General features: G+C 45.6%; 1 protein-coding gene across 4 annotated transcripts in view; it reads right to left on the reverse strand.

The window, feature by feature from the left end:
• The window catches only part of PALM2AKAP2 (PALM2 and AKAP2 fusion), a 232062-nt gene that overhangs the window by 186102 nt on the left and 32843 nt on the right, over positions 1 to 13117 (reverse strand). For all 4 annotated transcript variants that reach the window (XM_035097032.2, XM_035097034.2, XM_035097033.2 and 1 more), the window contains exon 2: positions 9514 to 9594. In XM_035097032.2, the coding sequence (XP_034952923.2) occupies positions 9514 to 9594 (81 nt within the window). The remainder of the gene's footprint in view (positions 1 to 9513; positions 9595 to 13117) is intronic.

The raw sequence follows: 13117 nt of genomic DNA on the forward strand, positions 1-13117 counted from the left end.
AAGAGTGGGAATTATTTAAGACTATGTATCAGACCATTACATTTTCTGTATGCTGAGGCCAAGCAAGTCCTGAGGTGTACAATGAATTCTATGGAATTCAAAGTCAGGGAAATACAATATATAAAAGAAGCAGTAAAAATGCAACTAAAAATCAGACAACGTTTAGCACAGCATGTTAAATTGCTTCAATAGGCAGAAAAACCATTAAGAAGCTCAGCAAGTAGTCTATGCTGCCGGGGTGTGTGGAGTTTGGGAACCACTCATCTAATGGGATATCATACAAAGACATATCATATAAACTCATATACTGTCACTCCAGGTTTCTTTCCAGCTAAATTTCAAACTACAATTGGAAAAAAGGTTGCTTAGGTGCAAACATCATTCATTTCTACAGAGACTGCAAAGGAAACCAAGGATGCTTGGGAAATGTAAACCACCCTTAGATCTACAGATGAAGGGCACTATACAAATTTAATAAATAATAATAGTAATAAATAAAAACCCAATTGTTTGCAAATCCCTGTATAAACAACCTGATCCACATCTCTTGCATAAATTGCAGGTTGCAATTTAGCTACCCACCAGATTTCATACTGTGTTACAAATGTAACATAGACCTGGTCAGCTTATAGATGTATTAGAAGGTATCTATTTAAATGTATCAGGAGTTTGTATTTAAAGGTAACGCAGCCTGTCCTGTATTTGCACAGACACAGCCTTGTTGCTCTCCGATGAGCTTTTAAATCACCTTCATTAAATATATAGGCATATCGTTAGCTATTGCTACCAGAACATTAAGATTGTTGAGGCATTGGCCAATGGCAATTTTAAACGGCTGCAGTAAATTTTCATTCAATTAGCAGTTGCTGCTTCACTTCTGTAGGGAAATTAGCAACTGTAGACCAAGCCTACAGCACATCACTAGAAGTCACTCTGCTGAGGTCTTATTGGCTCTCAGTATAGGGCCGTCCTTCCCATTGGGCTGACTGGCACAGTGCACCAGGACGCCCGCCCAGCAGGGGGCGCATCAAGGAGGCACACAGAGCCATCCTTGCCTCCACCTCACCTTCACTATTGGAAAATAATATATATAATAAGAATAATATTGGAGAAAACTGCTAGGGAAGGAGGAGTGTGTGAATAACTACATCAGGGAAAAGGGAAGACTACAGAGAGACCTACACTGGGATCTCCTGCCCCTGTGGATTCGGCCACCTGAGGCCGCTGCCTCACTTTGCCTCATGGGTGGGCTAACCCTGATACACACATTGTCATTCTTTTTCTAACTTGGGTAAACAACTGTCAATCCTCTTCTACTAATTATACTGCTTAACAACAGTGTGTTACACACACACACACACACACACACATCTGGGCCATTCCTATTCTTTTTAAAGCACATATCAGGTCAACAGGGGGGAGGAGCCGGCTGAGCACCTCAAGCTATTTTTGGGGATGTGCATGTCTCTTGCCACTAGTTTATTCTAGGCTTTTTATCACGGCTAGGGCTAGGACAGGAAGTGTCAGCAATGAATCACTGATGGGAACTGGAGTGCCCTGTAATGAGCAGATACAGACGGATGGAATCAAAAGGCACCGATTAGAAGCACCAGATAAACAGTTTAGCTCATCAAGGAGAGGGATTCAAATCTGCTTCTGTTATTTCCAGGGCTGTTGTGGGGCCAATTATACAAATACCTCAAAACTATAAAACACATGCACAATAACACGACACATTTTTGTCAAATGGCAAAAAACAGCACCCAAACCATCCTACAACTTCCTTTACTCCAATGTTTGTGTACAAATATCTTTAATAACCCTTCAAAGGTTCCTTTGTCTGATTTATGGCATAGTGAAGGCATCCCTAAACTTCAGCCCTCCAGATGTTTTGGACTACAATTCCCATCATCCCTGACCACTGGTCCTCTTAGCTAGGGATCATGGGAGTTGTAGGCCAAAACATCTGGAGGGCCGCAGTTTGGGGATGCCTGGCTTAGTGAGATGAAGATGAAGCATTTATGGTGTCCACAACTAGGGAGGGGCTGGCCCATAAAATCTGGTCCACCTGAATTCTCAGAGGTGACATGACTCAGTCCTCCCCATTTAGTTTCCAGGCAGATGAAAATAAATCTTTTAAAATCTGCCCAGATACACATACTTAAAAGTAATTACAAGCTGAGAGGTGGTGTGAGGATGGCACACTGCCTTAGTTTCCCCTCTCAATTTTTCCCTTTCAAAACTTCAGAAACAGTGTATCCACCCACCACCTGAATGGAAGCAGCACACAACCCCCAGATCTCTTCATAATGGAATCTGTCCGGCTGTGGATTCTGAAGTAGACCACTGATCCAATCTAGGTCATGCGTGATCAGTCCAGATCGAATTAGAGGAATCCTCTGTGAAATCCAAAAAGGGCAGACTCCTCCTTCATCCACTCATAAGATAGCTAAGAACAGTCACACACAAAACCCTTAAAATATTTGTTCCCTTTCATTGCATCCTTTACTCAATAAAGTATTTTCACAACTGCATTATTAAGTGCAGCAAACGCCCATGTCTTTATTTAATCCTACTTCTAGTAAAATTCCAAGCCTTTCTAGCAAATAGTGCTCTGACAAAACCTGTCCTCTAATTTCTAGAAAGCTTTATTCCTCCACATACGGGGGTCCATTTCTTAGCCTCATTCACAGGGCACTTCAGAATATATAATTTCACCAAGTGCTGAGTGAGTTTATTGCAAAGTGGCTGAGTGTGGCGGGTGCTTTTTTCTTTCTATTAAACATTTCTTCAGTGCTTTGCAGCATCTCCGACTGCCCATGTTTCCTGATCTAAGAAAGTCGATGAGGTCTTTCTTTGGCCTTTACCTGTCACGCAGGGAGCTGTGGAGGTTATGAAGTTGATATGTGCAATGATTTTGTTTTTAAGAAAGGCCCTTCCTTTTACCTATTAAAAATAGTTCCACATTGATTTGTTTAAAAGTAAAAATACTTCACTTAAAAAAAATGCAATAAGAGGAGCAAGCCAGCAGTAAATCACAACTGATCAAGTGGAGTTCGCTCTTTCTCAGCAAAAACAGGATCTGCATAGGAGTGTCAGTCGTAATAAGCTCAGCAATTCATCTCTGGTAGGTCTTGCCCACATGATGCACTTGCTGAGACTGAAGGTCCTTGCCTCATCTCAGTTGCCTAAGTCCCCTCCTCTTCAGGGTTTCCCTCCAAGCAACCTGAGACTGTGGCTTTATGAAGCTAACCTCTCCTCTGTCCTTTTCATGCCTCTCCTGGTTCTGGAAGAACAGCAGGGAGGGGAGTCTGCATACCTGCCAAGTTGCTGTCAGAGAAATAAGGGACCGGGCCGGAAATAGCAGACCGGAAGTAGTGCTGTCGCCATTTTGGAACTGGGCGGAGCATGCTCAGAAGTGACTTTTGATGCTGCTTTGCCCAGTTCCAAAATGGCCACCATGCCAGAAGTCGCACTGCAGCCATTTTGGAACTGGGCAGAGCAGCATCAACAGTTGCTTCTGAGCATGCTCCGCCCAGTTCCAAAATGGCCACCGCGCCAGAATAAACCAGGAAAAAACAAAAAAAGCAGGTTTTTTTTCCAGCTAGGAACAGCTGGGAAAACGGGGATTTCCCGGGGAAAACGGGAGACTTGGCAGATATGGGAGTTTGTCACAGCAGGAGTGGGAGACTCCTGTGCCTCTTCACCAGCTGGACTCATCTCTGCCTCTTGGCCTCTCTTCTCTCCTGCTTCAGCTTCTGTCTCTAGATTTCTCTCTGCCACAGACGCTCCTGGCTCATTGAACCCTGTTATCTCTTCAGCTCCCAGCACCTCCTCCTTTCAGTCTTCTCCCTCTTCTCCTTCTGACCTCTCATCATTTTCCCACCACCAATCCCTGTACCCTGAGCCTTCTTTTCTTGGGGGTTCCCCAGCCGGTTCCCCTCTGCATCTAACCAGTCCATGCCACTGCCTTCCTGGGCTGAATGGAAAGCTTGGCTGAGGGTATAATAGAGTTTCAGGAAGTGATGGGCACCCAGAAAGGCTGCAGAATGCAAAAAATAAGATAAATTATTTGTGGAATGAAATAATGAATACTCATAAAATCCTTCAGACGCTTAGAAAGTAAGGTAAGTGCTGTACACTTCACCCATGCCAATTTTACTAAAATACTCCCTTGCTTTTGATAATTTTCAAATGCAATTTCTTTTCTCATTAATTTAAGAACGCTCTACAGCAATAAGAATTTTCCAGCACAGTGTTATTAGGATCCTCTTCAAATAATCAAAATCACCTAGGAGATGCTCCTTTACATCATAGCCTTTTGTAGGTAATTAAGAGGAGTAAAACTAACCAAACAACAAAAAGGATAATTGCTATGTATCCAGTTGAAGGTGGGAGTGAACTGTTCAGAACTCCAGGTAACACAGCACAGAAGCATTGAGTTGCTGCTGTCTATCTGCCCTCAAACACTCACTCAAGTATTCAAAACCCTCATTAATGTATCAGATTTATTTAATCAAACCTATGAAAAATATGCAATAGCATCCCAGTGAAAAATTAACTGCTGCTGAAATACCACTACAATTTAGGGATAAACACTCCTCATTCAACCCAGAAATTATAGCCATAGGACCCTCTGGAGCAGAGTTTGCCCTACAGCGTCAATTACAAAACTACATCTATATGGAGAAATACTAAAAAAGGGGGGATACGGCGTTTTGAAAATGTTCACCAGTCACCACTCAAAGGCTGTCACCAGTCAAAGGCGACTATGGGGCTGTGGCGCTCATCTCACTTTCTGGTGCAACGGGACACCGTGACAGAAACCAGAGCGCATGGAAACATCATTTAACTTCCCACCGCAGTGGTACCTATTTATCTACTTGTGAACTGCTAGGTTGGCAGGAGCTGGGATAGACCAACGGGAGCTCACCCCGCCACAGGGATTCGAACCGCCGACCTTCTGATTGGCAAGCCCAAGAGGCTCAGTGATTTAGACCACAATGCCACCCGCATCCCTTTGGTGCAATCCTCTACACCAGCGTCCACCATACAGATGTTACGAATGTCAACTTCAGCCAGCATGGCCAATTATCAGGGATGATGTGTTGCAGGGGTGATGGGCAACTCAGGAGTGGAAGATTGCAATGCACACTTACCTGGGAGTATGTCCTATTAAGCTCAGTCTGGTTTACTTCTGAGCAGTGTTAGAAACACAAATATATAAGCTAAGCACCAAATGACACCTTAAACCTTGGTTACGGTCGCAACAACAGAATGAGGGCAACTAGGGGGTTGTGCTAGGTGAGCCTTTGGGTCCCTTCCAACACTACAATCCTATGAGCTCAACTACATTGCTTGACTGTAGCTTGCTCTTACAACAATTCACTTGTCCCAGTATGCGAGAAGGAAACACACAGTGGAAATGGAAATGGTATTAACAATGGACTAAGGCAGAGGTTTTTAAACTGAGTTCCATTGGGGTGGCCTGTGGAAAGGGTGCAGCACACCCAAATAGATCTGTACTCATCCCTGCACTTACTTTCCTTGAAATGATGATGGAGGACTAAGATGCCCAGCAAGGGGTCCATGATTAGTGCGGTAGCGCAGGACCATAATACGAACATCTTTCAGCTGCTTCGATGGAGATGTCAGTTGCCAACCTGGAGCCCAGAAATCTCCGCATGGTCACAACTGGACCCATGCCAGTAGCAAAATCGGGAATTTCGAACACTGATTCGAATATAAACTTTCTTTCTATGTATTTTTTTGGGGGTGGTGGTGAGTGGGCTGGAGAATGACATTATACTATTTGGAGAAGTGCAGATTTCAAAAGCTGGCTGTGTTTTGGAGCATGTATTGGTTTGGAAAGCGGTAATTGGGCAACTTCACATTGGAATGTGAACGAATTTCTCATCTATTCCCAGCCAAAGATTCTGTTGAAAGAACTTTTAGTCAAAACTTGGGGTATTTGGGTGGGGCAAATATTTTCCTGAATCTGGCTTACTTTCATTTCAACTTCCGCTGCCTGTTTCAGGGTCTTGGCAGGTGGCAGTCTCCCACTTCCCCATTTCCCAGAATTCCCCAGACTGAGAGCAGAAAGCATTCCCTGCAGTTTGGCTTCACAGTAAGGCTGTGTCACAGAGCATCACTGTGAAGCCAATCAGAGCGAGGGAAATCCTTCCCGCTTTCACCCTAAGGAATCCTGGGAGGGCAAAATGGCAGCCATTAGTTGTCCAAATTCCGAGGAGCGGCATTTGCTACTGGTTTTGCCTCCTCCTCTGAAATTTGCTGAAATGTCACCCTTGACTTCATACCCTGCAGAAATAGTGGGCAAGTTGTCATTTGCCTTATAAAACAAAAGCTCAAAAGAAAGAGGAGAAAAATATTTCCTGGATCTTGTAGTGGTCTGGGTGAAATGGCAACTCCTGTTGCACCATGGAAATGCAATCATGTTATTTCCTGATAGCACAGCAGCCAATATATGCCACCAGGAGGGCTGTAGTGACACTGATGGAGTATTTGCTTAGGCTATAATCAATTACCCAGACAAATTCATTATGCTTAGTTAAAAAAAAAGGGATTGGGGGAGAGCAACAACAAAGGTGCCCAGAAAAATACAGAATGGCCTGATAGAGATTTGCAATGCAATACTACACAGAGGTAAGTCCCGTAGAGTTCAGTGGGGCTTACCCTCAGCGGGGTATAGTATTGCAGACACATCAAATGTATGGAAACAACTTAGTGTGCAACATTACCTGAACTCTGGCACTGCAACAGATTCCAGGTTTTGTTTATGCCGTGAAATTTGACTTAGGTTTACTGTAGTGCAGAGGCTACACTATAGCTCAGGAAGCCTCTGGTTTGATTGTTGCATCTACCAGGAACCTGGTAAGTGGCTTCAGTCAAGTTAGCCTTCGGCTTGCCCATATCTTCCTACATAAATAAAAATGTACGCCGTTCCTGTGGCCACCAGTAGGTGTCTATGCCAACTGCAACATGAGGAACTGTTTAATGGGGTGGGGGCCCTTTGCCCAGAGGTTTAGCAAGCTACTGGGTGAAGTGCCTGCCCCCTCCCTAAATGTACCTGCAAGGGTGGGGAGAGAGGAGAGGAGCTTCACAGAGCAATTTAGCAAACTGATCTATGAAGGAAAAAGCTGTAAGTGATGGGGGGGGAATTGAAAAAGTCACAAGGGGGTGGAAGGAGCAATAATCACGCCTCATATTAAGTTCATTGGCCATGATGCTGCCACAGCATGAGTTGCAAAAGGGTGGGGAGTTGGCAAGGAGAGAAGGTTGGCTTGGTGAACAGGGCAAGCAGGGCAGAGCCCCTAATCTGAAATATGAAAATAATGCTCATAGGGAATAGTGGCTGGTGCCCACTCGACCTATTGGGGCTGCTAGGAGGTCACAGGGGCATGGCCAAGTTGCTATGATTTTCTCCCCGTTCTCCTCCCTTGCAAAGTTCCCACGAATACTTATTGCAACAGTTAGCACTTAACTGAACAGAAAAGTGTCTTTCTTTGGTTCAGAAGCAGTCCCTGCCATCACAGTTGCTTCTCTGCTGGAAGAAAAGTTTTGTGCCCCCACCTGTTCTGATTCTCCTCCTATCATCTTTCTTTTCAAAGAAATAAAGGTAAAGGGGCCCCTGACCATCAGGTCCAGTCGTGTCTGACTCTGGGGTTGCGGCGCTCATCTCGCTGTATAGGCCGAGGGAGCCGGCGTTTGTCCACAGACAGCTTCCGGGTCATGTGGCCAGCATGACAAAGCTGCTTCTGGTGAATCAGAGCAGCGCACGGAAATGCTGTTTACCTTCCCGCCGGAGCGGTCCCTATTTATATACTTGCACTTTGATGTGCTTTCGAACTGCTAGGTGGGCAGGAGCTGGGACCAAGCAACGGGAGCTCACCCCCTTGCAGGGATTTGAACCGCCGACCTTCTGATCAGCAAGCCCTAGACTCTGTGGTTTAACCCACAGCGCCACCTGGGTCCCTCCTTTCAAAGAAATAGTAGACACTTAAACATTGCATTTAAGTGTCTCACCTTGGTTCAGAGGGGTCTCTGCTATCCCAATTTCTAGTGTGGCTTCATGCCAAAGAAACTGTATATTATTCAGAAATAAGCACCACTGAATTCTATAGGTCTTGCTCCCTGGTATGTACAGGATTGCAGCCTGAATTGCTTAGTCTTAAAGGTGCCACATGGGCCTGAAATTGAGATCGCATCCATTTCCAGGCCCACAAATAAAATTATCCGTGAAGTAGACCTGATCCACAACATAGGAATCTCCTTCCTTTAGCAGTGCCCTGGATGGAAACTTTCTTCCTGCTCCAGAACAAACACACCTGTGTGGAATTTATGGCATAAAAATACAACACTGCTTGGAGGGAAAAATGCATTGCTAGTCGCAATCTTAGCAGGTGCTGAATGCCTGCCTGCAGCTACCAGCTATTTGAGTGGACATTAGGACACATCACATGTAAGCTTTGCACAAGTCTCTTTCTCTCTTTGTGTATTCATCTACTTGTTTATTTATTTACAATCATATCCTATGCTCCACTTGTGGGGAGATTCCCAGGAAATCCCATCCAATCACTGACCCAGCCGAACCCTGCTAAGCTTTTAACATCCTTACAGCATCAGACTCCCAGCTCAGGCTATGTTTGCTTTCAACAGAAAGGTGTTCAGCATACTGGAGTGTGTAAAGGCAGGAAGATCTCCTGCATGAGGTTAGACACTCCAGCAGCAACTCTCCAGGATCCTTTGGAGATGCCTAGTCCTTCTGCAAGGGAAGCAGGGGCTCCGGCCTGAGCTATGATCCCTCCACAAGGTATATCTGATGTTTTGAAAAATCTGGACTGGTGAGACCCAGGTAAGTGAGGTGGGGAAATTGATCCACATTTATGGATATACCTCCCAAAGTTTCCAATCCATAATCCCTTAATTTCTGGATGTCGAAACAGATTAGACATCTGTCTATATGGCAAGGTGCCAAACACCTATTTCAGATCAATAGATCAGGCAATTTGATACACGGAAGCAAACACACAGGCACACAAAATGTAACGACTAAATACTACAGTAATCGAGAGACAGGAAAACCTAAGCATCTGTAGAGCCGTAAAGCAAACCATTTAAGCAATGCAGCGAACACACCCAAATCCACGTCCATTGCATTTCAGAGGTATAAAACGAAGAATGAATTTGCGGCAATAAAGCTGCGTGCAGCAAATGCCTTCCTCTCCCCACTCCCCACCCCCAGATTCCCCACCTTTCCAATCTCTGCTCTGCTGCCCCATCCTTTTCAGAAACATGGGGCTGTGCAACTGAGAATCTCGCACACAGAAAAGAGACCTGGGGAGGATCTGATTAGCTGGAACAGACAGGCTCTGGCAGAGCAGGCTGCTTCATGTCGGAACAGGCTCTTTGCAGCTCTCCAACGTGTGATCTGCATGTCTAATAACAAAACAAGCTCTGGCCAACCCAGCAGCTCCCCCCAACTCAGCCCCTTACCTTGAAATGCTGCAGCTGAAGTATTTGGTCTTCGAGCTGTTGCCTCTTCCTTTCTATTTCCGTCTGCCTTTTCCTTTTTTCCTTGGCAAAGAGGGTGGGTGGGGGGGAAAAAACAGAAGAGAAATTGCCTGTCAGAGAGAGGTAGAGAGGCTGGAAGGAGCAAGGATTTTCAGATACAAATTTATATGTATATTTTTAGAAAGAGAGAGACAGAAGCAGAGCCTTTGTAGAACAGAAGCCACCAGATACATCTGTGCCACTGTCTCCACCTGCCTCACAAAACAGCCAGGCTTTCAGGGAAATAACATGTCAGCTAAGGACTAGCTACTTGTTCGCCGAGGAAGAGAAGATATTTGTCTCCCCTCTCTGTCGCTCTGTCTCTGTCTCTCAGACTCAGCTATGGGAGCAGCAACTGAGAGCAGAGTCCCCCGGGGGGGAAACGGCGGGTACACAACCTAACAACCGAGTTAAAGGCACACAAGCCCTGTTGCGTGTGCATGTGCGTGCGTGCGTGTCCTTATATACCTTGAACACTGCAAAGTATACCCCCCCCCGGAGCGCAAACAAGTGTCCAGAAAGCTGCCACCCAAAGTATAGGATTACGTAAGAGATTAAAAAGCAAACAAAACAGGGTTAACAGCAAGGCTTGCTTACAAGTATGGTCCTATATTGCCACTTGGCAAACAACCTGCAGAATTCAGGTGGCCCGAGTTTTCACAGGGTTTATTTTGTTTATTTATTTAGGCACAATCCGCACAATACGTTTAAGTGCCATGCCACTTTGAGCAGTCATGGCTACCCCAAAGTATCATCATCATCATCATCATCATCATCATCATCATCATCATTTATTATTCATACCCCGCCCATCTGGCTGGGTTTTCCCGTCACTTTGTGCAGCTTCCAACAGAAATATTAGAATACACTAATTTCTTAAAGATTAAAAGCTTCCCTAAACAGGCCTGCCTTCAGATGTCCTCTAAAAGTCTGCTAGTTATTTTTCTTTTTGACATCTGGTGGGAGGGAATTCCACAGGGTGGGTGCCACTACCGAGAAGGTCCTCTGCCTGGTTCCCTGTAACTTGGCTTTTCGCAGCAAGGCAACTGCCAGAAGGCCCTCGGCACTGGACCTCAGTGTCCGGGCAGAGCGATGGAGGTGGAGAAACTCCTTCAGGTATACTGGACCGAGGCCGTTTAGGGCTTTAAACGTCAGCACCATCACTTGAATTGTGCTCGGAAATGTACTGGGAGCCAATGCAGGTCTTTCAAGACCGGTGTTATGTGGTATCGGCGGCTGCTCCCAGTCACCAGTCTAGCTGCCTCCTTCTGAATTAATTGTAGTTTCCGGGTCACCTTCAAAGGTAGCCCCACATAGAGTGCATTGCAGTAGTCCAAGCAAGAGATAACTAGAGCATGCACCACTCTGGTGAGACAGTCTGCGGGCAGGTAGGGTCTCTGCCTGCGTACCAGATGGAGCTGATAAACAGCTGCCCTGGATACAGAATCAACCTGCACCTCCATGGACAGCTGTGAGTCCAAAATGACTCCCAGGCTGCACACCTGGTCCTTCAGGGGCACAGTTACCCCATTCAGGACCAGGGAGTCCCCCACACCTGCCCGCTTCCTGTCCCCCACAAACAGTATCATGGGAACTGTAGAAGAAGAAGAAGAAGAGTTTGGATTTGATATCCCGCTTTAGCACTACCCGAAGGAGTCTCAAAGCGGCTAACATTCTCCTTTCCCTTCCTCCCCCACAACAAACACTCTGTGAGGTGAGTGGGGCTGAGAGACTTCAGAGAAGTGTGACTTGCCCAAGGTCACCCAGCAGCTGCATGTGGAGGAGCGGAGACGCAAACCCGGTTCCCCAGATTACGAGTCTACCACTCTTAACCACTACACCACACTGGCTCTCTGTAGATTGTTAAGGGTAATGAAAATTGCTAGGAGGACCCTACTCCTTCACATATACACCCACACCAAGAACTACAATTCCCTTTTGATTGGTAGACGACTCTGAGAATTGCAGCTCTGTGAGGGGAATAGGCTGCAACCTCCCTCAAAGGGCTCCACGCTACAGTTGGGGGAGCCTTCCCCACGTCCCGTTTTTATGGTAGCTGCCATTTTGTTTTTCTCACAACGCCTTTAATCAGATTGCTGTGAGGAAAATGAAATAACGGATGTCAGAAAGCTGCAGAGGCAGATTTAGGGGAGCACGATTGGTTTGGTTGCACTGGGTGCGGACTCTTGGGGATACGGCCAGGGATCCTGCAACTGGAGAACGAGAGGCAGAGGGGTGCCAAATTTTAGCGTCGCACAGGGCACCGCTGAAATTTGAGACCCCAAGATCTGTCCCTGGAAGCTGGCAGTCCTTACAGTTGCAAAAAGTAAAGAATGTGTGCCCACTTCCATGCAAAATTTAATGCCCCCCCAATCACTACCAACCTTGGGGCATCACCTGCACATGGGAGGGGGGCAGACCGCTGGGGGAATTTTGCCCAGCCCTAGGTGCTGTGTCTGTGCTCCATGGCAGAAATATGTGATCAACTTTATTATGAAGACTCCCTGCTTTTTAAAGCTTTGCACTCCAGTTCATGTTTGAAGCCCCCCACCCCAGTGCCTGCAAGGAAAACAGAATTTTGCCATCCCTTATTGAGATTTGACATGGAATAAACAAAAGGATCATGCTTTGGGCTGGACTTTAGGATTAATTTTGGCTGTGAGTCCTGGAAGACCTGCACCCTGCCTTGCAGGCCTTCTTCCACCTGGGTTGGGAGGGTGAGGTCCTGACTGACTCCAGCTACAAAAGCTGAGGCTGCTGAAGAGGTCAGAGACCATCTCTCTTAGTCCGTGAGTCTGAGATGCTACTGACTATGAACCACCATTGGCAGGACTGGCAGCAACAGCAGCAGATATGCTCTGTGCTTGGACAATATTTTATTCTCTTGTTAATTGTGCTGTTTTAAATGTGCATTTTATATTTGACTTCCTTTAGTAACATTTTCTTTTGAAATGTTTCATATTTTTTTGTTAACCTTGCAGTGCGAAATGTGTATTCTGTAGTCGCTGTCCTATATAATGTATTATTTTGAAATCTTTAAGATAATATTTTAGCTTCCTGTTAATTTTGTTGTTTTGAATGTACAATTTATACAGTGGACGCTCAGGTTGCAAACGTGATCCGTGCGGGAGGCACGTTCACAACCCACTGCGTTCGCAACCCGCAGCACCGCGTCTGTGCACGCACGGGTCGCGATTCAGCACTTTAGTGCTTCTGCGCACGCGCAAGCGCCAAAACCCGGAACTACTTCCAGGTTTGGCACAGTGCGCAACCCGAAAACACGCAACCTGAAGCATCTGTAACCCGAGGTACTGACTTTCTTCAGTAATATTTTATTCTGGGTTGTTTTATTTTATGTTTAATGTGTTGTAAACTGCTTTGAGGTTTTTTTTTCTTAATATAAAGCAGTATAGAAGAAATCATCATCCTCATCATCATCAAAAATAATAATCAAGGTGACTTACAGAGACTAAGCAACACCACCACTAAAATAGTGTCTTGAATGTTGGGTTAATGTGAGGTTAAGATACTACCGGTATTACATATT

The sequence above is a fragment of the Zootoca vivipara genome, chromosome 16, assembly GCF_963506605.1.
Source record: "Zootoca vivipara chromosome 16, rZooViv1.1, whole genome shotgun sequence".
In the NCBI taxonomy this organism is placed as follows: Eukaryota; Metazoa; Chordata; class Lepidosauria; order Squamata; family Lacertidae; genus Zootoca; species Zootoca vivipara.